Consider the following 26,346-nt stretch of genomic DNA (forward strand, 5'->3'; position numbering starts at 1 on the left):
TTCAGATGAAGTTTAACCATGTAATTGTTAGTTTCTATTGCTTGGTGAAACACTTCTTGTGTTTTGCTGCATTAGTATATTGAAAAGATAAGATTGAAAAGGAAATACTTGCAATTATGTAAACAAGTAGGAACTTCTAGATTTTAAGAAGGTCATAATGTTATGTTGATTAAGCTTTGCAACTTTATTGTGGTATTCAGACAGTTGTTTATGGATGTAGAGTACCTTCTGTAACTTTTTAAAGTTAGCAAGACTTCTCTGTGTAAATGGAAGGTCACCGCAACCATAACTGTTATTTGATGGTGGAGAGTGATAACGAAGAGTTTTGACTATGAAGACACTAGAACTTGCATTTACATCGCAGCTTCACATTTTAATGTGTTTGCTTTTATGCTTAAGAGATTAATTTGTGTGCATAAAGTTCTGCTTGCTGGCCAAGATAACTGAGGACCAAGGAGAACTGTGCATGTACTACATAACAATTTCCATGTTATGCCTTTATTTTTTTTTTCAGTTGGCTCATAGTATCTTCAGTGCTGAAACATGAGCTGTTATAACACTGCTGTAAATTTTTCCTTCTACCCCTTTCAGCATGTGACAGTGACCACTGGGGACCTCACTGCAGCAGCCGCTGCCAGTGCAAAAACGGAGCCTTGTGCAACCCCATCACTGGAGCCTGCCACTGTGCCTTGGGTTTCAAAGGCTGGCGCTGTGAGGAGCGCTGTGATCAAGGGACATATGGAAATGATTGCCACCAAAAGTGCCAGTGTCAAAATGGGGCCACCTGCGACCACGTGACTGGAGAGTGCAGATGTCCTCCTGGATACACTGGTGCTTTGTAAGCAGCGGATATGTTATTTATGGGGGAGAGATACAGGTAGTGCGAACAAGAGTAATTAAGTTTAGATTAACTTTTAGACACTATGCTGTTCATCTGGATGATGTGTAATGCAGGGAAGAGGGGCTGGTGGCTAAGGAGCAGTTGGGCAAACCATGTTGCAGTGCTCATTCAGATGTGTAGCTGAGACAAAGACCTCTTGATCTGGACTGCTAAGCAAAAGCCATAAAAAGTAGCAGAAGGAGCTTCTTCATGACCACCAGGGAAACAGTTTGGCTACAAGTTTGGAAAATCACATTGAAACATGGAGTTATTTGGCTTTGTCATTTCAGAGTAGTTTTTGAGCTTTGTCAGTAACGGTGAGTGAACACCAACTGGTGTAGAAATAGGTATTTTCAAGAAGGAATAATTCCTAGGTCACTAGGTCTGTTTCCTTAGATTTGTTGCATGGATGCTATACAGTATTCAGTGTGCATCTCTTTATGTTGGGTTGCTTCCTATTTCATACTTCTGGCTGGAGAAGTTAACGATAGCATTAAAAAAAGAGGTGGCTGGAGATGGGAGAGTGTGATGAAATAACGTTTGTTTCTGTTGTACACCACCACCTCCCTAGCTGTGAAGACCTTTGTCCTCCTGGGAAGCATGGGCCGCAGTGCGAGGAGAGGTGCCCATGCCAGAATGGAGGTGTCTGCCACCATGTCACCGGGGAGTGTGCTTGCCCGCCAGGATGGATGGTAAAAACACTTTCTGAAATCAACACAACCTGATAAAAACTGCCATATTTGTAGATTTTGGGCAGTGTCTAAAAAGGGTAGTAAATGAGGATAGCAAATGCAGTCTGCCTGTAGCCAGAAGTAATGAGAAACATATTTTATAGCATAAGGTACTGGAATAAAATACTTGCAAAACCATCTGCTACTGAAAATCCTCCAGTTCTGCGCTGCCTTTTTAACCATATCAGATTCTGGGAAGCAAAATTACATGAATCATATTGTGATGAGGCAGCATCCTTCAGATCTTGTCTGGAAGTCACTCATTTCTGGATACGATTTGATATTAAAGGGACGTGACACCATTATATGTTTTAGTAGTGGATTTTGTGCCTCTTTTCATATGTACAGTATGCATGGCAAAACCCCCAGACCTTTAGATACCATATTAAATGTTGTTGATGGAAAGGGGACATCATCTTTAGACTTTCTACCCTTTTGTCAGGGAAAAAGGGAAAGAAGAACTGATCTCTGAGCTGCAAGTAACCTCCTGTACTACCAAGCTGCCTACTCCGACTTGGCAAATAATGAAGTTGGAAGGTGATCAAAAGGCTGGAAGGTGATCAAAGCCCAAATAATTTCTTTAAATACGTTTGTAGAAAATATTTCTCAATAATATTTGCTAATACTGTTTTCTATTTAAATGGCCATTTTCGATGAAAATCCACATTTACTGAACTTCTAATTAGCTCATGAAAATTGAGTTATTACATTGAGATAACCTGTGGCAGAGGTCAGTTTTTCACCTACTAGAAAATGTAGCTATAAATGATCAGCCCTGCTTGTGTGTTTGAATAGCACCACTCACCTGGCTACCTAACATAGATTATGACTATTTTTACTTTTTATTCCATTTCATGTTAGAAGAATGAAATTATTGGTCATAGAATACTAATGTTTGCCTAAATTCTTGACTCCCTTTATCTGCCTAAATACAGCTAATGAAAAATGAGATAGCAGTGATGGAAATTTTATACTAATGTGTGTCTTATAAATTACTGTTCAGCCCTTTGACTAGTTTTTTATTCCAAGTAGTTATTTAAGCAAAACTCTCTGTTAATTTAAGATTTTTCAGTTCTGTGAAGCACAATTTTGTCAGTATAACCGTTTTTGCTTTTCATGTAAGAAAAGTTTAAAGTAGCCAGATATAAATTTTGCAGTAAATTGTTAGCTGAAATAGCAGCATGTCTTTTGTCTGATGGAATGCCTGTAAATATGTTTCTCTTGAAATGGCTTCTTAAAAGAGTTAAGATCTAATGCTTCCATCATTACACAGGTGTAATTAATTCCAAGGATGTAAATAGCAGTGCAGAAATTCAGAATCCATTGAAGAGAAGCAGACATCATACCTAAGCTTTCAGTGAAATTACAAACAGCTTTTCCTTCCGTGAGAAAAAACAACAGCTTATCATAAAATAGTATAATTGGGGCATTACAGCAATTACTGATTTCTACACTGCTTACTGGAGGGCATTTCCGAGTATCTTGAGATGTGCTACTCCTGATAAATATATTGGGAAGAGCTTAACATCAATTAGTCTTAAATGTCTTAAGTGTTTTCACTGTTACTTAGGGATAGTGTTTTTTATTACCTTTGGCTTCCAGAATGGAAATCCTAACAGATTATTCTGCCAATGCTGAAACATACCCCACATTTAAAGCAGGAGGAGAGTCTGGCATTTCCAAGATCAGCACGAGATGAGTGACACAAGATCTCCTTGATCTTCCTTCATTGCAAACCTTTACTCCTTGTCTATTCAAGCTGTAATCCCAAATTTAGTATTAAGATTTTTTTTTTTTCTGCATATGCAGGGCATGGTCTGTGGTCAGCCTTGTCCTGAGGGTCGTTACGGGAAAAACTGTTCCCAGGAGTGCCAGTGCCACAATGGAGGAACCTGCGACTCAGCAATAGGTCAATGCCACTGCAGCCCAGGTTACACAGGGGAACGGTAAGGAAAACTTAGTTTTGCCAGACAGCTTAACCTGCAAGGGGTCTGCTACAGAAGAGAAAATTAAGAGAAAGCAGAATTAAAAATATCTGTGATACAATTAAAAGTCTTATGAAATGTTTGCTACATCACTTAGCTGAGAAGGGTCACAAATTAAAAGGGCCTATGTGATTGCCCTTCTGTGAGGAACTGGTTGGTTTTAGGAGTTTCCTGCTGTAGCCCATGCTCTGGCAGTGTCTTTTGAGTCTTCACTTCAGTGGCTTGCAGAATGACGCAGTCTGGGGTATGGTCAAGGGGTGAGGAGGGAAGCTTTTGGTTTTGTGCAGATGTTTTGCAGTCACTGTAGCCAAGGAGGCTGATTTTGTTCCTCTTCACAGTGAGCAAGCTGAATAGTTGTCTCCTAAAGTATTTTGTTCAGATGAAGAATTGAAACTTTTTTGTTTTATGACTTGATTGTTAAAAAATAATCTTTGGTAGATTGGAAAAATGATATAGCAAGACATCATTTTTTAAGGCAGTGGAAAGTGATGAAAGAAGTGTTTTCCTGCATATATCTTAAACAGCACACAACTCATTTGCTGAAGTCAGCAGCAGCTAAATCACCAGAGTCAGTCCAGGGGACCTCTGCCAGCAATATTGGGTATTATAACCATATGCATTGCCCACGTGAGTGTTCACAGGACATGGGGAGAGCTGTCCCAGACATAAGATGAAAGACTTATGAAGAGGAGAAACAGTTAGTTCAGAGCCATTTGGATGCCAAAATTAAATTTGCATCTGTGAAGTAACAGTGCATAAGATGGTAGATGCATTTAAAGAGACGTGGATGTGTCAGCAGGGAAATCAAATGAATATCCATATGATATGGATATGAACTGCACTGCACTACACTAGTATTTCCAAAAGCAATTAAATTGTCATGGAATTTAAATCTGACTTTAATCTGAAATGCCTTACAGGCTGCAGCATTTTGATCACTTTTGCAAGTCTGAGCTCCCTCCTTTCCTGCAAAACAAGCTGCAAACTCCAAGGGCAGGAATGGGTAAGAAGCAAGGTTGTAGACTTGGTTGTTATTTCATGTCAGTGGACTGGCAACGGAGGGAAGTGTTACAGGAAATGTGAGCACGTTATCTGAGCTAGCACAAAAGATGGAGCAGAAAAGGTGGTTTTAAAAAGTGCTAAGCTATTCTCCACTTCTGTGTGTAGCTTCACTGGTATTTTGCTGAGATTTTTGTGTGATGGTGATGCCTGGAGCTTCGTTATACAGCAGGAAAAAGGGTACTCCTAGAACATGTAAAAGTTTCTAGGTGATCTGAGTTAACACAAGAAGATCTAGTTTAGACTATCTTTATAACTTTTTTGTCTGATACTTTTTGATTGATAACTGTCCTCACCACAAAGTGGAAAAGGGTCTTTCAGAAGCTGATGAAGATGCGATTTTGTCTAATTTGACTGGGATTCCTGGTTGTCTTTTGGAGAAAATTAGCCCTCAGCTTTACTTGTGTAACTTAGGAAACATTTAAACAGGGTTATTAGCTCTGTTATTATGCTACACTTCTGAAGGGAAGGGGATTTTATTGCTGGCGTCAGTCAAGGCAGAGGTACGAATATCTTGAAACTTCCAGATAACAGAATCAGATTGAGGCAAATACAGCAGAAGCATGAAATGAACCTGTATGCCCATTTTACCTCAGTTGGTGGGCTCTACTAAATTCTGTTACATTTTGCAATGCCTTGTATCATGTGTCTTTGAAATTATTCTGTAATAGGAGAATTTCACCAATCATTAAGAAAAGAAACCAATAGGACCAATTATATAAGAAAAATGGGAAGAATCCACCAAGGAAATTCTTTTACAGGACTGGGCAAATGGGCAGGTTATAAGCTGGTAAAACCATTAATAATGTGCCATATTATCAAGTAATATTTTTGTACAATCTGTAACTTTTTAAAACTTACAGGTACCCGAATTGCAGATGATGTTATGTGGACTTCAGTGTTAGCATGTCCTGGTCTCAAAGCTTTGGGATTTAGCTGGTTTTGTCTCTTTGTCTATGTTAACATAATTCAAAATTTATGGGATGCTTATATTGAAAAATATAGGGATTTTCCCTGATACATAAGCTTTACAAAGTAAAATTTGTTATCCTTGGTTCTGAGGCTTGAACCTGTTGAGCTGAGAGGTCTTCCTTCATACATATAATCAAATATATTTAAGTGTAGCCTTTAGGAACGCTTTAGTAGTACTGACATTCTGAATTTTAACAATTCAGTTTTAAAACACAGAGGAGTTCTAGCTGGAAACATCAAACTCGTATTGTGTCTCCTAAATATATGGCCAAATGAAATTGCTATCCGGAAGTGAATTGCAAGTTTTAGAAGCAGGATACTGAAAATTGTCTTTTACTAGTCAGGCTGGACAGTCTGATCTTTAGGTTAAATGATGTCTTTCATATGTAAAACATTAAGGAAATGAGACCTTGAGCTGTCTTCTAAAAGCTCTGTGAATGGAAGAGGAAACGTTTTGTAGAGAAGTCTCTTTATTAGGATACATATTCATTAGGGAGCAACAGAAATCATTGCTACTCTCCCATATGGGAAGAGTTTTTACTAATTTTCACTTTCATCTGTTACAAAAGTCAGATGAAAAGAAGGGCTTTGAGTTCCCTGTCAGCCTATGAATTTTCGAAGGGCAAAATCAACATAAAAATTAGGTTTAGAATGAAATTCTGAAAAAGAAACATCATGTGTTTGGAATCAAAATTAGAAAATATTCTCATCAGAGACTGCTGAGTGTGATTGCTAGGGAACTTCCTGAAATGAGTGTCTGCAGAGGCACAGGTGTCTGCTGGCTATTCACACTATTGCTCTGTGGAGATTCCATATCACTTTAAAAAGTTACAGATGGATGAAACTTTTGAAACTAAATACTTGAAAACGTATTCCTTCATAATTCAGGTGTGGTTTAAGACGGTTTGGTTTTGTTCTGGTTCCTGAACCAGAGTGCAATGCATGTTGTCTCCTTTGTTGGAGAGAAGGGCGATCTTTTCCAAAGGAATTTCCAGAGCCAATGTTTTTAAGGCTGTCTAGCTGAGCAGCAAAAGAAACCAGAGAGACAGGGCCTTTTAAATACGAAGTTACTTATATTTCTGCTTTACTTAAGACATGTTTTAGACCAGTATAAGAGATTCCTCATATACTGTGTTTCCCTTAAATCTCCAAATGGTGTAGTTTGTGTGAAGTAAAACTTAATTTTTCTGTTTGTTTTTCTCACAGATGCCAAGATGAGTGCCCAGTGGGAACTTACGGAGTGCAGTGTGCTGAGACCTGCAAGTGTATGAATGGAGGGAAATGTTACCATATTAGTGGTGCCTGTCTCTGTGAATCAGGATACACTGGAGAGCGCTGCGAAACAAGGCTTTGCCCTGAGGGAATTTATGGTCTCAAGTGTGATAAAAAGTGTCCCTGCCATATGCCCAATACCTGGAGGTAGGTTGTTTCCCTTTTCTACGTAGAACATAGAAATTTGAATATAATATTCAATAAATACTTCCTGAATTTTCTAGTACTTTCATGCAAATCGAAGCAGCTAAAGACTTGTAAAAGTATTTGGTATTCTCTAGCCATATCAAGAAAGAAATTATCAACCCAAAATAGCTTCTGAATCTTAGTGCCTGCAACTGTATTTGATCTTAATATTCACTGCTGTATTTGTTCTCAGACCCATGAAACAAATGCTAAGACAAAGTATGACTTTTTTATGTAATTACCACATTAATCATTATATTCACTGTATAAAGTCAGTATACATCAGTGTAGAGAAGAAACAACTGAATTGAAATCAATGGATGTACAGTCTTACAAGTCGGGCATGAGAGGAGAATTCATTTCTCTCTCTCTCTGTGTATACATATATATAAGAATTGGTGTAGGTGACTATTTCCATACAAAATTTCCACCGCCTTATCATTGTAAACCTAGGTTTCAAAAATACATTTTTTTTGTCATTTAAATTATTTTTCTAGAAAGCAGGTAAAATCTGATCCCTGGAAATCAAATGAAAATCAATTTCCAGTTGGCTTACCTTTTACCATCTCTCCTTATTCAGGAGGTTGTGTGTCTTTGAGGTTTGTGTGTTTTTGTGGATTTCACAGTGTTTCAACATCTTGTTATGAAAATCTAAAAACTAGCTATTTGAAGACAGACTTTCAGCTGTGAGGGTGGAACGTCAGATGTCAGTTGAGGCGAGCCAACATATTTATACAACAATTCTGGACAGCCTTCTCTTGTTACAAAACAGAGATCTGATGAAATACTTTGGTCATTGTGTGTTCACTTGCCATGGGAGGGGGTCTGGAACTAGATGATCTTCAAGGTCTCTTCCAACCAAAACCATTCTTTGATTCACTCATACTTAATTGCATTACTAATCAGAGTACAAGATTTGTAAGCATAATCTAAATTTTTGCTGTTGAAAATAGCTGTGAAAGAAATTTGCAGAAACTATTGACTGTTGCGTAGAATGCTGCTGTATGTTGTATGTAAGACGCATTTTTCCTGCTATATGAAACAAAGAGCCTTTAGTCAGAATTTAGCAGTGATGTTAAAGCACTCAAGCACATACATGGACATGCCTATTCTGTCAGGCCTTTGTGAAAAATTACTTTGTGGATTGTCTGAGTATTTCAACATGCCTTTCATTGACAAACCATGTGACAGCAGGCTGAATTCTTTTCCCTTTCCATTCATATGCTTTTACAGTTGTGTGCTTGCACTTCTGTTTATCCCATTTACTTGAAATGTCCTTTGAAAAAATAGAGTTTTGGACATAAAATCAAGCAATTCATTCTTTAGGCAACGCATTCAAGAATAAATGACACCATGACACTGACCTATCTAGCTCTCAAATTACGCTAGTAGAGCAAATACTGTTGCATTATGTATTATGGTTAGCTGCTTTCCTGAAAATTTGTCTGCAGACCGTTGTAGCAGCCTTGTTTGACAGGAGCACATTACACTGTATAATATTTCTGATATTACAGGGATTACTTCTAATTCATGTTCAACACAGCTGTTCCTTCATTTATACTGCTGGAAGACAGCTTGTGGTCCAGTCAGATCACAAATGTTCACATGTAAACAGCAGCATATGGCTTGTCCTTTTTTAGGCATTTTTCTCTCTGTATGACAAATCAAAAAGAGCTTAACAGCCCTGTAGGTGCGGAAGCATATTTGCAGGGGCATAGTGATCTGTGAGGAAACCAAAGATTTTATTGGCTTCACAAGTGTATTTTTCATGTATAGGTTCCTTCTCCCTGGGTCAGGAAGTGATTAAGACCACCAGATAACAGAAATCAAAGGGCATCTGAGTAGTGGTATAAAACACAAAGCTCCCTACAGACACTTTACACTTTTGAGAAACCAGTTATGTCTGGCTGTCTTCATCTCTCACTAAATATCAGTCAGCCAAGGGACAACCTTTTAAGTACATCAGGGAATATTCTCATCCCTTACTTGCCTTCCACAAGTACTATTTGGGCTGGCTGTAGCCAAAGGATAGCTCTAACCCATTTAGCAGCAACGTAACCACCAACAAACTCAGGACATGAAAAAGGGAATGCAATTCCTTCTCCAAATACACTTTGTGTGTCTGTAGGTCTAGGATTCTGTTAGGACTTCTGTAGGCCTTGATATCATGAAAGCTTTTTTCATCTGGGTATGACTACTGCTTTAGATATTCTTGAAGAGGAGCCATTGGTAGTCTTAGAGCCCAAGGTTATTACTTGCATTCACAGATGTGGAAGTGAATGAAAAGAGTACTTAGCACCAAAAAATATTGCTGTAAAATATATCTGCAGTCATTGTAGCATACAAGTATGTGTCTAGCCATTTTCTTCAAATACTTAAAGATCCAAAAACATTATGATACACCATAGTTCAAAAATATATACATATTTATATTAATGTTTTATGATTGAGAAAATTGCATCAAAATAGTGAGATGAAAGGTCTCATCAGTTATCCTGGCAATAATTCATAATTTGCATTTTGAGTAGGCTAAACTACAGGAATTTCGCTGCTGCTGTTGATGGATGGCAGCTCCTGGGGACGAAAGTCAAGCCCATCCTTGTTCTTCATTGCACCAACAGCATTTATTAAATGCTTCCTAAGGGTTTAAGTATAGATATACTTGAGAGATTTTATTCTTTTTGAGGAGTCTAGAGGACAGCAGCAGGTAACAACTCTCTTGTGCCAAGAATTTTATAACAAATAATTCTTCTTTATGGCATCTTTTGATATATATGGAAACATTTGAGCTAGAGTACAAACCAGAAAATCAGTTTTTCTGTTTTTACTCAATAGTCAAAAAAAAAGCCTAGAATGAGCACTAGCTGGCTGAGACAAAGACCACATAAAACACACTTCCTCAGTGGGTTACAACAGCAGCACTGTCAGTTGGTATGAGCAGACCTGCCACTACCATGACAGTTTGTGGGGCTTACAGAAACTTGTTATTCTGAAGATCCAGTTTGCAGCAGTAAGTGAGAAAGACCTTGATCTGCCTTCCTCAGCACCATCACTTTGTTTTGTACAGGAATGTGCTTCTAGCCTAAACCACTTTTAGAAGGGGTTTTGTCATTCCATTATTCAAGTGTCATCTGATGAAAAAGTAAAAAGGGCAGACTGCAGCTGCATATTTATCTAGAAGCTTTACAACACGTTTTTGCTACACCTGTTTCACAGCATATGCACCATTTTCAGGTTGATCTCCAAGCTAAATTTGAGATGTCCCTGTTTTGGTTTTTTTTTCTTGTAAATTCTTTCTGGTGGTCTTCCACCACTGCGTCACACCTGTAAGTAAGATCAGCTGGGTTCATTCTGAATCACCAATTAATTTGGTGTAGTTCAGGCTGAAATTAGGGGTTATTCATTACATGAGCTCTAATGGTGTTTCTTTTGTCTCATTCTTTTTCTGAGATACATATATAGGGTTGAGTGGAATTTCCTGAAGTGATCTGTGCTTAGTTTAAGTAGTCTTGAGTGTGTTTTTAAAGTCAAGATTAGGGTGTCTTGCAATTTTGCATTTTCCTAATGGGCTTATATGTACAAGAGCTTTTGCTGGAAATTTTATATTGCATAGGGTGCAATACAGAATTTAGTTGGCTGTTATAATAATGAAACACCTATATCAATAATATGAAAATCATTAAGTTCTTCTAAGTCCTTCAAATATATAGTATCAACTACCCACACATATTCTTTTGTCTCTGTACAGAGTTGGGTTGTATTTCCAGAAAGTGTGAACAGAAGACCAGGGGTAAAAGCAGTCATACTGGCAGTATCTCTCAACATATCTTTGTTTCCTTATCTTAACTTAATATATAAATCTTATTGCCAATTAAGCTAACTGCATAAGAACCCATCAAAAAGCTTCAAAAGTACTCCAGCTTCCTACATCTAATTACAAATTATGGAATACTAATTTTGGTGTCAATCAATATATGTGCAATTATGCCTTAGTAACACTCACTGGGGAGCACAGAATATCAATGCTTCTGCTCCATACCCAATGCTTGCTCATGTGTATGGGCTCCCTCTTTCCTGAAAGGAGAAAAGAAAACAACAAACAACACTGGTATTTATGTTTTAAAATTACAGTGCTACTAATTTTATGTTTTAGCAATATTCTAATTCATATCCTCCTGACTATTCAGTTGTGGACTGAAAAATCTTTTCATATTTCCCACCCTTTATTCTTACCCTGATAAGAAATATGGGAACTGGATACAAAATGCCACTGAGTGCCTACAGGAAATTAGGAATAGGGGACAAATCTGATTATCTTGCTGTTTTCATAATTTTGCATGTAATTTATATGAGAATAGTTCAATTTCAGCATATTTCATGGCAGGTATACCTATAACTGAACAAATAAGTAGAACTGCTGACTATGTACACCATGAGTTTCAAACCGTTTCTGCAGGTATTATTTAGTTGAAGAGACCTTTCCTCTCACTTTATGTAAACCAGTTTAATACCATCAAAGAGGTTTCTTCAAGACCTCCAAAGTCCTGTGTTGTCGTAGTGTATGCAGTAATATATAGAGAGCAGAACACATAATGACATTTCAACATTTATAATTCATGCTTTCCTTGATCAGCAGTATGTTGTCAGTTGGTTGTATTTGGCAATAGAAAGCTCTTAGTTTGGCAAGAGTAGTCTTTGAGTTCAAGAGCAGTTGCAATTAATATTTCATTCCCTTGTTATTTTGCAGCTTTTTCAAATAATATTATTGTTACTTATGTTATAACACCTAAAAGTGCATTAGGTATTTTTTCAAACTTTCAAATTGTCAGAAAAATACTCAGTTTCAAACACACACCCAGCAAGGAGTCAGCAAAATCAGGTTCTTGTCATGGGTTATTTAATATGTCCGGATGAAAGGTTTTGTTTTTTTTCTTCCAGCACACTTAAAGGAACTTCAATCAGTGGCAGACAAATATCTTTAAACAGTCTTCCCATTGTAAATTTATTGGATTTAGATATTAAGGTTTTCTTTTGGTGGGAATTAAGCAAGTGCTTTGTCTGCCAGAGTGCCACAGAGTACCCCATTGTGTCCACTTTTCCAGCACATATATCTTTGCACAGCTGATGATGTCCATATGTTATGAGGCAACAGCTGTCTGACTGGCCCTTCAATGAAACTGCTGTTCCAGGTAGGAACAGCTGGTCTGCCACCAGGTATGGCAAACATAGGGGAGATACTCTACAAAAGGTCACTGCTCTGGTGGTATATCTGACTTCTGCCCAATGCAAACGATTTTGTATCATTCCCAGAAAGATGCCAGTTGTCCTCTTTTCAACCAGTGATTTAAAGAAAAGAGGGTGCATGCTACTTATTGGGTGCTGTGTTATTATTTTGTGTTGGATGCCGTGCTATTTTACTGAAGCATCGTATTTCTCGGACAATATGCTGCTGAATTTGGGCAGTGTTGTGAAAATGATCTCATTATACTTGGAGTGGAAAACTAACAATACATTTTGGGGAATTAGTGCTTTCATCACCTTAATATTTGTAACCGTAGATATCTATTTTATGGTAAAAACTGCATTTTGGATAGATTTCTTTCCAACAAGCTACAGAAAAGCAATACCTTTTCTTTTCTTTCCCTGTCCTTCCAAAATGTCTATATGATGTATGATGTTACATTTTTTATCTTAGTTGGCATGCATTTATATATATACACATACAGAACTCTCTGCTTTGTGGTTTGAGGAGTAAAACCATCTCTGTGCATAGCAGGCAGGATCCTTTATGCAACCCATCTATAACAGCATTTTGTTCTCCAGGAAAAAAAAAAATACTGGTGTCACATTTAGTCCTGAATTATTTATCCTTTCATCCCCTCCTGGCAGCTGTCACCCTATGTCTGGGGAATGCTCCTGCAAGCCCGGCTGGTCTGGGCTCTACTGCAATGAGACGTGTTCCCCAGGCTTCTACGGCAAGTCATGTCAGCAGATCTGCAGCTGCCAAAACGGTGCTGACTGTGATAGCGTGACTGGAAAATGCACCTGTGCCCCTGGATTTAAGGTAAATAAGTCTCACTTTCACAGTCCATTTTCAACTCCACTGCCTTTAGTTAAATGCCAAATTCTTCAAGATACCAGAGTGTCCTTTCTCCACTACAGTATAACAGAGGTAAAGATATTAGGCACCTCTGGGTGTATTGTAAGATTACATTCTGAAAAGGCAAAATTTGTGATTGATTGTCAGTACTGAAATGAAGCCCTTTTAAGAAAGAAAAGTTATTTGCTTTATAAGACATTGATAAGAATGAGGGTGTGCTGTTGAGGTGTAAGTAAAGGGAGGAATGATAGGTTTGTCATTATCTTGTTGCATCAACTCCTCATGCTCTATCCAGAGAAACTCTAGACAGAGACATCTGTTTTTACAGTTCAGAACAGATTATTCTGCAGCTATTACACACATTTGCTGTTACCTGTGCATTAGATGCTAGTCTAACATATGAAACATTTTACAGTATTAATCTTTTTCTAGGAACAGTAACTGTGAAAACTTCAACCAAATTAATTCTTAAATATATGTTATATATTCACATTATTTTCCATTAAACTGCTGTCTTACTATGTTTTGGTTTCATTAAGGGTTTCTTTATTACTAAACATACTGTCCATGAATGCAGCCAAGTGCTGTTAGCTACGTGACCTGAGTTCTCACAGCAACTAATATAAAACTAATGCTTATTGTAGGCTTAGAAAGCATGAAGGACTCCCTCTCCCTTAAGTTCAGGTTAACTTAGTTACAGCCTAGGATAGTCACGGGCTTTATGTTTTCTGGTTTTTGTAGAACCTGAGTCTAGTTCATTTATTAGTTGTGTTGTCTGAACCTCCTCAAATGGATTTTATTCTCTATATAATTCAGGGTGCTTCTTGTGGTACTCCGTGTCTTCCGGGGACATATGGAGTAAACTGTTCGTCTGTATGCAACTGCAAAAATGAAGCCATCTGTTCACCAATAGATGGTTCTTGTGCCTGCAAAGCAGGTAAGTGTCTCTTCAGATTCATTTTCTTTTTCTGAAATCATAAAATGAAATAAAGTTTTTGAAGTAGAGAAGAAGACTGAAACTTAAAAAACAGACCACCTTGAAGTCTATATCAGTAGATACGCCAAGCTTCTGCTGCTCTGGGAGGCAAAAACTAGATAAACATGCTCAGAGAAGAGTGTGCATACCTTGTGTTCATGTTTCCTTGACATTACTCAGTGGGCTGGGTACTGTGGCTGGGTGAATTACCATCCTGAGGTGGGCCACTTGTCTCCCGTGTCAGTGCTGTGGTCTGCTGGAAGAACTACTGGTATGCCATTTATCTGACCTCAGCCTTCCTAGTCAAAATACTGAGTCCCATTTCCCCTCAGCCTGGGGGAGTACCACCTCTGTCTGCCACCCTCGTCCCTCGCAGCTGTAGTCACAGAGATACAGACTTCTTCTTGCCAGTTTAGCACTGATGTTGATACCTACTGGCAATTTTTTCTACTCAGATACTCTTTTCCTCAGCAATCCTCTGACAAAACCTTGCCTAACCCTCTTCCCAGCCTGTGCCCACTACTGTTCCCTGCTTCTGTAAGAAATGTTCTGAATCTCCCAGTCTTAGTTCAAGTGGACTCATGTTCCTTGGCCCTTCTGCCTGGCTCTCTCCTCCCAAGAGTAATTTTGATGGTCAGTGTACCCCCACCAGAAACTGTATGTGCCTGCCTACCTGTCCACCTACCAGTAGCACGTCTTTGTCTGGAACAAAGTTATCTCAGCCATCCTCCAGCTCTGATTCTGAAGAGTTTTTTTTCCCATATAAAGGTCTACAGGCCCACATGGTGTTCTGTTCAACACAAAATATGCTACAAAACTCCACTTAAAGATCCTCTCTTGCAATACACCTGTTCTCTTTTTCTCTTCTGCTGTGGGGAAGGATTTGAAGTCCAGCGTCCCTCAGCTGTGATGCTGGATTGCTGAGAAGATGGGGCCAGGCTATTGAATGCTCCCGAGCAAACCCTATGCCCAGCCTATGCTGTAGACCCCCTAATCTAAATACATGAAAGTTAAGAGTGGTACGAAGTGTTAGTGTTACCTAGACAAATAGCCACTAAGTTTGTCAGGGACTGACACAATTAAATCAGTCATCTAACAGATGTGGGGAGTTTCCAGCTTCTCTTGCCAGTGACAGTGGAGCTGATTTAACTCTGTTAAAGCAGTTAAGTAGCTACTTCTAAATAGCTAGGTTGTGAGGAGAAAAACTATTCCTTGAGTCATGCATCATCCTGTCTTCTTGTGCATCATGTAGTTTTAGTGATACTATGATGAAAAAGGGCAGCAAAAGGTGAAATTAAACTAAAGCCAGATATTTGTTGTGTAAACAACAGAAATTTGTAAATCTTGGAAAGACTTTCTCTCAAGTTCTCAGTTTTCTAGCTAGTAGAGTATAACGTTTTTTCCTGAAATGCCCTCTAAATTCGAAGTCATCAATCCAGGGCACGAGGCAGCTTCATTTCAATACGTGTGTTTTGCAGAGTCTATTGATTAGGCTCAGTGCAGAATTATTTTTCCTTTTGCTTACTGTAAACAAGCTACAGAATTAGAAACTTGGCTTGTGTCATTGCTGATTATAACATGTGACTGGGTCATGCCATTTCTCTCATATCCAATAGATGATCACATTTAAAAAAAACTATTTACGTTTCTGTCTACCCAGTGCGCTGTCTGTGAATTGTTGCTTATCAGGCATAATCAGTGATGAATGCTGCATTTTAGAGCCATTTACATTACATTTTGTTTTGTATCTGGAGAGAAGTACAGAAATAATCTAAAAGGTCTTCTGTGTATTCCTGGAGAAATCCAACTTATGCACTTAGTTCTATGTTTTCTCTTCTTTTGTGTGTGTCTTAAGATTTCTGTTAAAACCATATTGCAGAACTGTCTGTACTGAACACTGGTGGAAGAATTATGAAAGCAGCAGCTTAAGTCTAGGGAAAATACATTTTTTTCAGTCTATGCTTTAAAACTTTCAGTATAGTTTAGCGCTTCTCAGTGAAATTCAAGGTGTGTATGTTATCATTTCAGATCTTCCATCAATTGCTTTTGTATCTTGGCACCCATCTGCAAATGTGTGCTGTGCACAGATGTTACAAGGTGCCCTTGAGCACCTTTGTTCAAACCTGGTCAAGCCCTCAGCTGAAACTGCTGATACTAGCCTGTATTTAATGTTACCCAGTATTGCGCATCTCTTGAGAGATGCCAAGTGGTAGGTGGAAGGAAACATGTCCTCAGAGAGGAATGGGGGAAAACCTGATTAATTTGTCACTCTAATTCTTATTTTTGGCAGGTTGGCATGGTGTAGATTGCTCGATAAATTGTCCCAGTGGTACCTGGGGACTTGGCTGTAACTTAACTTGCCAGTGTCTTAATGGAGGGGCTTGCAATGCTCTGGATGGAATCTGTACCTGTGCCCCGGGTTGGAGAGGAGAAAAATGTGAACTCCCTTGCCAGGTAGTTTAATAATTTCGCTGATGTTTGCACTGTAGGATAATACTGGGCAGGCGGATGCTCCTGTCATTCCTCTGGCTTCATGGGGATAAGTTTCTAAGGAGCACTGCACCTGGTAACCCATATACAACTGGGTTCAAGATCAGGGATGTGCACCAACAATTCTTCTGGAAGAACTCTACTGCACAGCACACAAAAAATGACTACATGAAATTAAGATACACAAATGAACACTTTTTCTGCTTTCACACTTCAAAGTTGGATCTCAAATTTTTGGCCAGCTTCTTTAGAATTTGTTGAAAAACAGAGAACAAAATTTTTCCCTATCAGCATCAAACACTATCCAAACTGCTTCTGTTAAACTACTTTAAAAATTATGAGACAAAAAATATACCAAAAATATACTTTACATCAAACAACATAATTTTATTTAAAATATCTTATATATTTGGTAGAGTATGAATGGAGAATGTTCATTCCTTCTCAGTCAGATATGAGAAGGCACTCTTACTACCCAGTCCCATGGCAGGTAGTAGCTCTTTTGACTGGAGCTCTCACTTTCACTGTCTTGCAGACTTTGAGAACTGCAAAATTAGAAATCACTGTGTTGAGGCATGCTCCTCATCAATTCTGTTCCACCTTATAATCTGTAGTTTGGGAAGCCATAAAAATATATAACTTCAAAATTTAAAAAATGGTAAAATTCAAAACGGATTTGGGTTTTTTTAATGTAACTTTTTTCAATTACATTTCATACACAAAAGTAAAGTATTTTTTGAAAAATGAGGTTTTCCAGAGTCCATCCTTTCTGATGATGGACTTTAGTTTTCAAGGATATTTTTAACAAACTTCATTTTTAAAAATGAACTTCTCACTGCTCTCCTTTTCCTCTCCGCTGTCTTTTCTTCACTTTTGCAACTTTATCTGCATACAAGTTGTTTGTTTAATATAATTGTAAAAAAATCACCTGAACTGAACATAAACCCTGTAAATCCCCTTCTTGTATCACAATCAAGCTTCTGTCATTTTGGACTAGCTCTACCGAGCAATAACATGATAGGAGTAGCTAAACTAAAGTGTAAGACTCAAAACCACTTTGCTTTGAATGATATTTTTTTTTCTGTTGAACTGCTTACAGAATACTCAGAAGTTATTCTTTGTGATTGTTTTTGGTTTGAAAATGAGGTATAGCATACACTAATATTTTAAAATATTCTGGAAAGCTGATTAGAGTACCATCTGTGCATGATTATGCAGAGTTTTCAACAATGCATCTGCATCAGAAGATTGATTTTTCTTTTTTCTAAAGTAGCTTTGTTTATCACTTAGTGTCTCATTCTGAAGCATGATGAAATCTTCCAAACTCTGTTAGCTCTTCCAAACCTAATATACTAAAAAAGATGGGTATTGTTTCATGGCATTTTCTTCACTGTTACAAATCTAGCAAAATAATGCCTAAAAGCATTTCTATATCAGATAATTTGCACGCCAATGCTCATTGTCTTGCTCTCGCTCTCTCTCTGTCAAATGATATCCATGAGCATATCTCAAATGCATATTCTGCCTCAAAATTCTAGAGCAGGACGATAAACAGATAACTAATTAAAATATGTCTGGTGCTGTCTGAATTTTTTTCTCGTTTGAACAGAGAGTTGATTTAAATCAATGTATTTCAGTTTGTTTCAGTAACTTCACAAAAATTAATATCAATGCCCGGATTGTTAAGGTTTGACTGAAGTTTGGACTTCAGTCTGCATAAACAGCACACTAAAAACATCACTTTTCAACAACATATCTGAGTATTTCCTTTCTTTTCAAATTTGATTGTATGCAAAGGAAATGCTTAATCTTTTCTTTTTCTCTATATAAAAATGTAGTGTTGAGATTAGCAAAATGTTCCTTGTAAGTAATGTAAGATTTTGTTCTACGTTAGACTTGGAAGACTGGAAATTGAATAGCTAAATCCTGTGGAACTTGATAGAAATGCAGGCATGAAGATCAAAGAACAGCAGATGAATTTTTGTATATGTTTTATTCTGATTTTTAATGTGACTGAGACTAATTTTTAGCCTAGAATTTAAAAGATTGGGTTTTAAAATGTTTTTTTCTTTTTTAACTTATGCTGTGAGTAACCCCAGAAGTATTACCTTAAATTATACTGGCTTTTTAGATTTTTTTAATTTGTTTTTGGCACTATTTATGTAAGTTAATTTACTGTTGTACTCTATCTTCCTTTGAGAATGCAATTGTAAAGATTTTGCTCTTTTCAGTTTCTCAGATCAATTTTGTGTGGATTTACCCCAAATGTATGTGCTACGTTATACAGAAGCAGCAGAAAAGGCAAATTCAAATTATGTAGTTCCATGAAAATCAGCTGTGCTCTTTTGGCACAGCTGAATACTCCAACAGGGGTGTTCCACTTGTAACTGTAATCTCTCTTGTTGGTTCAGAAGATGTTTCATAGCCAGAAAATAATTTTGTTTTGTGTATTGTCTCATAGTCAAAAAGCTTCTCTTTTTAAGACAGGATTTGCTGTAGTGCAGAGGGAAGGATCTTTTAATCAAAAGAAGACGATACAGTTTGCATTGTTTATACATTAAACTTCACACTGAAGATATATTTTAATATAATGTTTTATTACTCTTTTTTTTAGAAATTGTGGCTTTATGTGGTATCCTTTTTGACTAGAGAGAGATGTAGAGAGCTCAGGATCTGAGGCAGAGAGGAGACTGAATTGCTTTGTCTTCGAGGGACCTCCAGGTCCTGGAGTAGGAACTCTGCTGTAAGGGAAGTTAAGGGCACAGTACAGGAAAGCTTTCATTGCAGCCTCTGATAGTGTAGGTTACTGTGTTCTGAATCACCATCTCCAGGTCCATTAGTCTGGGATTTTTCAAGAGAATGTAATTAATTCTTTATCTTCCCCTCTTAAATGAAAGAATGAAAATGTAGGACACTAAAATGTTCCAAAAGCCAGATGTGTTTTATATTAAGAAAGTGGATTACAGATTCAGGAGAGGTACATGTTTGCTTTTGGAGGCAAGACTGACCAGAACTTGTTCTCCTCTAACTTCCAGTTGTCATCATCTCTGTTTTGATGTTTTTCTGTTGCCACAGGATGGCACATATGGTATGGATTGTGCTGAACGCTGTGACTGCAGCCATGCGGACGGTTGTCATCCCACCACGGGTTACTGTCGGTGTTTACCAGGATGGTCAGGTACAAAACAGACTGTCATGAGGGACAATGAGAGTTCCCACTGTGGTGGGGCTTGGGTCTTGCCTTTTGGTTTTGTGGGTAGAGGAGGACTACGTGGGGTTGGAAGGAGAAAAGAGCCATTTTTGTGGCTGTCCCTTCTGTGATTCACAGGTGTGGACACCGTCAAGTGTGGGATCTGCAGAAAACTGGGAATAGAAGGGCAAATCTTAAAACTTGAGTGCTTCCACAGTCTGATTGATTTCAGGTTAATAACTGTGAATATTCAAGGTTGTGCTGATAGCATTGGTAATTAAAGCATCAGATGCAGGAACTCAGAAAGCTTTGCTCAGGCAGCCAAAAAGAGAATAAAATGTGCAGAAGCTATGATGTGTTTTGAGTTTCTCAAACTTTTGAAAAAATTAAGTTTCTCAGCAGATATTTTGTTCTTTATGAAAATTATTGCACTTTTTTCACAAACTTTCTCCAGCATTTTTATTGTGGTTTTAAGAACGGTATATATATTTAATTATTCATCACAATTTATGTTTGACACTGTTGTTGCACTCTCTTGTTTGTGGAAAACAAGATTTTTTGAAAACATGGTGAAACTACGCAAAAGGGCAAACTGTAATGAAAGGTTCCTTTTATCTCTACAAGGCAGTTTTAGTTCTCACATAGATTTCTAAGCTGTACATGTTGAAAAAAACTTTTCCATCTTCAATAAGGATGAATTAACACTAAATTTTGCACCTCTCGGAGTGTTCTGAACTTTGTCTCACCGTGATGCTGTAATGCTGCAAGGGTCACCTGTGTCTATGGACTTCTTCCATTTAATAATGAAAAGTCAGCATGAAAAACACACCTTAAACAAAGCATGTTTCTGCTGTGCAAAGAAAGGAAGTTTATGATTCCAGACATAACCTAGTAGTATTTATTAGTTACTCACTCATTTATAAGTTAATATTTTTCCAAATTGACTTTCAGGTTCATGAAACAATTTTTTTTTTCCCTCTGGTGCTTCCAGTTGTACTCTAGATGGAGGTGAGCAGACTATCTGCAGCAAGTCATTTATTTGACAAGTTTAGCATATTGTTATGTCCACAAAAGTTTGTGTAGAGCTAATGACTTCCTCAGATACAGTCTTTACTGAGTTTTTTCACAAACTTTCATTTTTATATGCTCTTTTTCTAGCTTTGTAGATGGATCACAGGCATTTTGTTCAGAGAACATAATACTCTATGTCTGTGGTTCACACTGATTAATTGTAGCTGATTACACCTTACTGGTGTTTTTCTACTTTCCATTCAGGTGTTCATAACTTTGATGTTTGCTGGTGGGTAGAAGGTGGAAATCTGTAGGGGATACAGACATGGGCTGGAAGGGCTTGGAAGACCGAACCCATTTCTCATTTGTGCAATTTGTCTATATATTAAGCTTCTGCCAAGTTCTTGGAGAAGGCCTGTCTCACCATTGGGCCTGCCCATTTTCACTTTTTTTACTGTGGCAGAGAGGCTTCCAGAGCCAGCACTCACCTAACCGAGCTGGGAGTTTGTTGCTTTTATTCTCTTCCCACAAGCTGCAGTGTGACTTACCATCAGCTGCTTGGGTACCTCTGGGAAATTACTATCACAGGAGTGCAAAAATAATAAGAGTTATTTGAGAGAATAATGAAAAAAATACTATTAGCATTATGCCATCTATTGCTACTTTGTGAAACACTACTCTGTGTTTATTTTGTTAGGATGTTAGTGGCCTTTGATGACTGTTCTTGCTTTCAGGTAGTTTCAGGTAAGTGTGTGTGTGTGTGTTTGGACACACCTCAAACGTATATTTGGATCTGCTCAAAACATAGTTTCTTAGATTAATAAATGCAGTAAGCAAAGAATGCCCACATTAAAAACATGTGAACACTTGCTGATCTTGAGTAACCATGGTGTAGACAGTTAGGGCTCTTCACAAGTTCCAGATATACTGCTCAAAATTAATCTTGTGAGTTTTCTAAAACTGAGACAAATCATCAGAAACCAAAAGTATATTAACGAATGAAGCCCAACTGCAACAGGTAGTTTTGAAAGGCCATACTAAAAACCTAGCAAATTTTTGTAACAGGTTATAACAGGTTATAAAAATTACTTAGCCAGTGTGGTATAACTAACCTGGGATGTGACAAAGGCTTCAAGCATAGCACAAACTTTGACTGAACTTGAAATCAGGTATTGGAAAGGAGACAATATTTTTGCCTTTAGTGAAATCCTGGTTTTTCTTCATATTTAGAAAGGAAAAAGATTTCGTACGTGATTATAGGTAAAATTAAGTATCCACCCCTGGATGATGCCATCAGAACAGAGTGTGTAACATACTAGTTTCAACTTGTTGATGATGTCTAGACACATAATGTGACATAAATGGCATAGTTTGCTTTATACTCAGTGTCTGGAAAAATCCTCCTCCCACGCTTCACATGTCAGAGCAATACCCATGAGGAATCTGGTGTTTGTGTAGATACTTATATTTAGAATTATTAAAAAGAGAAGAGAATACTTTAGAAACAGGTTCTCAAATTACTGTAGTGTTACATTGCAGAGATAGCGCTAGATTGTAGGATTAAGGATGGAGGTGGTATACGTATTTGTATGCATAATAGGTGGAAAAGCAGGTGGAGGATTTGTGAAAATATAGGAAGGTACTAAAGTGCAATAAATTATGTTAGAATAGCTTAGGGTTTTTTTCTGTTAGTTTTGTTAAAGTAACCATCAGACTTTCTAGTTAGGGTGGTTAGTATTACCAAAAAAAAACAAACCAAAGAGAAGGAGAAACTGGTTTTGGATTTGTCTAATGCTTATCTAACCCAAATGACGGATTTAGTAATTTAAAAACCACTGAAAAGGCACTGTTAAAAACTAAGTGCATTAGAAGCAGCTTAGAAGTGTGAACTTGTGAATCTTATTTCCTTTTCAACAGAATAAACTGATGAATCCAAGATGGACTTCCCCAAATGTTTTGATGCTGCCAAAATTATTTAAGATTTCCAAAAAGATATTTTAAATGTCCTATTTTTATCAGACCTGTGAACAGAGCAGTTGTCTGCACTTTCCCTAGGGAATTTCATCAGATGGAATAGTTTATATAACTTTGCAGAAATAAATGAAGGGTGGAAGATTTTTCCCTTTTTGGATGATGCAGTTGTACCATGAGGCTGGGGAACAGGAAACCTGATGCACAGGGAGGGAGGGCCACTTGCCTGGTACAATGCATGCTCGTTTGGGTAGTGAGGGCACTTCGAGCTGCTGAAGTGGGCACAAGTGCCATTGCAGAGTACCAGAGGGCAGCCTAGCTGATGTGCTACCATTTACTTTAATCTCAGAATACAGCTGCAGCTGAACGTTGGGTCAACAATAAGATGCTGTATGGTTTAATTTTTTTAAGTAGTTTTTTTTCTTTATTTTTTTAACATGACCAATGTATTATCTTTTACTTCTTAGGTCCTAGTTATGAATGGAAATGTAAGTTCAGTTATTGACTATTGCGTTGTCATGAGCTGTTATAAAGCTTAAGAAATAATTACAGTTGGTTTTAATTAGGTTCTGTTTTAATTCAGAGTTTCTGTTTTTAATTTAGATTCTGTTGCCTAAGAGGACAGTTAGTTTTTTCATCCTAAACAAAAGTGACTTCATTTATAGGACTGCTGTTAGAAATCCTACCCTCTCTGTAGTTTACACCAAGTGCTCTCTTAATTCTGCTTAGAAAAGCAAGAGTTGTTACGGGTGGTGATTTTTTCCTGGCAGTCTGACCATTCCACCACATTCCAGGAGCCACATGACAGGATGGCACAAACGAGAAACATCCGTCCATGCAGAAGATGTTGTCTGCACTGAACACTTTTGTCTCTTGACGTTTTCACTCTGTCTTTTAAATAAATTTCGTCATTTTGAGGGAGAGCAATAGCTGCACAGTGGAAAAAAGTAAGAACCATTAAAGCAGAAGAAAGGTGCAGAAAATGTACTCCCCCAGTAGGTAATGATAATTGATTCTCCTAATAATTTAGACCAAAACTTTACTTCCATTAAAGAGCCACTCCTATTACTTCTCTCAGTTACCACAACCCAGCACCATGGTAACTGTTAATTTAATCCCTTAATCTTATCTGCTCTGCAAGCGGCTGTCAAAATATGTTTTTTTCCAAATTGCCTAAAGGATTAGAGAATTCATATTCTTGCAAATTGAGATTTCATATTAAGGCAGTGTAAAAATGGCAAAGGTTTTTCCCCAAACAATTTGTTTATTACTGTGTTACAATAATGTGGGTGTTACTGATAACAACATTACTGTTTTGCTTTCTTGGGTGCAGTTCTGCTGGATGTTTCTGTTTGTGAAGAAATGTCATGTCATACTGATATAACATTTATTAATTTAAAAATCAGTTTAAAGATTATGCAGTGCCAGGGATTAGGAAATACAACTAGTCTGCTATCTGGAGCAAAACAATAGCATTGGTTTATGGGAAAGACAAATGCAGTAATATCAACCTGCATTTTACCAGTGTGCATAGTATTCATCCATATGTTACAGCAGATAGAATGTTGCTGACTTTTTGCTATGCAGGACACCTGCCGACACCAGTCTGATTGCCCATCACTAGATGTGTTACTTCTGTGAGGAAGCTGCTGTGTCTTTCCATGTGCTCCTGACATTATTTCTAAGAGGCACATTTGTTGCTGGATTATAACAGGGAGGACCGTAATCTGATACCCAGCCCACTGATGCAAATAACAAAGTAGACCTCTCCCTTGCTCCTTAGCTTTTAATGTGTACACATTTTTTTTTCCCACCTACATAGAAGAAAAAAGACATAAAAGAGTACTGTCATGGGTCTCCATCACTTTTAGACTGAGAAATGAGTGGCTGCTGGAATGGCATGTGTGGTGCTGGTGTCCTGGTGCAGCCAAGCCGAGAACCTCTTGCGACAACATGGGTTTCCTTCTACCTTGGCTGATTTCCCCTGTGCTTCTGAAACATGAGGTCCCATTGTGATGAATATTCAGTGTGCCACAAAATGAAATCAGATGTGGCTACTATGTCACAGTAAAACAGTGTATTTTACTCTACAAACTCAAGGAGATGAGTTCTTCACTATGAATTTTGGGCTACCCTACATCTGAACTTCATTGTGTCTGTATCGCTATTGCCTGTGCATTGTGGCAAGTCTTTATGTGAAAGAGTTACCACTCTTTTAGAAGAACAACTTTAAATCAGTAGATGAAGTACATTTCTTTTCAACCTATCAAGAAGGTAAAAAAAGGAGATGCATTACTTTCTCATGGCTACCTAAAATGCGGTAGATGAAAAGAAGGGCACCACTGTAGTGGATGACAGTATGTAGCAACAGTGTGGCCTTCAGAAAGATACTAGAGATATCTCAAAAGTGATTCTTCCACTCAAATTTGCAGATACTGCTGTTTGTCCTTAAACAATGACACAGTGCTGTTTTTGCTGACAAGCTTTTGTAGCTGGCTTCCTACCAAAACTCGCAGGCACAAACTCTCCTGCTGCTGCAGTGAAGAAGCAGCAGTCTGGACTTCTAGAGAAAAATCATCCCTCTTTTCATGATCTCCTTAATTTGAAACATTTTTATGTAGCCTTCTGGCTATCTTCAGCTAGGAAGCAAAGTATTTGTCTTCCCTTAAAGACAATGAGGGTACTTCTCAATCATGCCTATGAAGTTTTTTCACCACTTCCCTATGCTGTTTCTCCCCTTTCTTTGGGCTGCTCTTTCATCATTTGACAGAGAAGGAAGCAATTCTCACCATCAGAAGTCTTCCTTCTTCCTTGAAGTGTTTGTTTCTTTCAAATATGAAGGGTGAGATGTTGGACCATAATGGAAATGTATCATTAGATTCAATGGCACCAAAATTTTCACAAGTTTTGAGGGCTTGACCTTCTCTTGTTTATGCTGTTGTATATCCGATTTAGCTGTAATGTATGCGAAGTACACCAATACAGAAATAGGTTTTAATTCTGAGAGACTATACTGGAAAGTTCCATGTGTTCTGAAGATAAATTGCATAGCAAGTACACATTCTTTATGAAAAAAAAAGAATTCTTTTTAAAGTTTGGATATCTTTTTATCAGACTAATGGCAACATAATAAACTTGAAAATAGCACTTAGTCCAAGAATAAATTTGCCTGGGAAGATCGTAAGAAATAATTGGTAGATTTTTTTCCCCTTCAGGTGCTAAAACAAATTAGCTCTCTGTTGATCTGACTTGGATGGATCATTGAGTCTCAAAAATATAGCATAGTGAGTATGTAAACACTCTGCTAGCTTGGGCAGAAACACTGGTATCCCTAAAGAAGTATTTACTTCATTCATCCAATTACGAATGCAGAGGGAATGCTGATTTAGATGTGAGGCCCCCAGTATAAAGCACTGGGCATTAAATGCATGAGCATTTCTTCCGAGCAGTTTAGCTGAAGTTTATCATGACCATTCAGCTATTGCCTAGCAACTTGTGAAGGCCATCAAAGAGCTCTTTGTCC

General features: G+C 37.8%; 1 protein-coding gene across 1 annotated transcript in view; it reads left to right on the forward strand.

Moving 5' to 3' along the window:
* Positions 1 to 591: 591 nt before the first annotated feature.
* Positions 592 to 26,346, forward strand: part of MEGF10 (multiple EGF-like-domains 10) — a gene marked incomplete at both ends in the record, with an annotated part of 43,000 nt that continues 17,245 nt past the window's right edge. The window contains 8 exons of the mRNA XM_010183335.1: positions 592 to 838; positions 1,452 to 1,572; positions 3,421 to 3,557; positions 6,834 to 7,046; positions 12,975 to 13,149; positions 14,002 to 14,122; positions 16,452 to 16,615; positions 19,727 to 19,829. Of these exons, the coding sequence (XP_010181637.1) occupies positions 592 to 838; positions 1,452 to 1,572; positions 3,421 to 3,557; positions 6,834 to 7,046; positions 12,975 to 13,149; positions 14,002 to 14,122; positions 16,452 to 16,615; positions 19,727 to 19,829 (1,281 nt within the window). The remainder of the gene's footprint in view (positions 839 to 1,451; positions 1,573 to 3,420; positions 3,558 to 6,833; positions 7,047 to 12,974; positions 13,150 to 14,001; positions 14,123 to 16,451; positions 16,616 to 19,726; positions 19,830 to 26,346) is intronic.

This window comes from Mesitornis unicolor, unplaced genomic scaffold (assembly GCF_000695765.1).
Source record: "Mesitornis unicolor isolate BGI_N332 unplaced genomic scaffold, ASM69576v1 scaffold24214, whole genome shotgun sequence".
Classification (NCBI taxonomy): Eukaryota; Metazoa; Chordata; class Aves; order Mesitornithiformes; family Mesitornithidae; genus Mesitornis; species Mesitornis unicolor.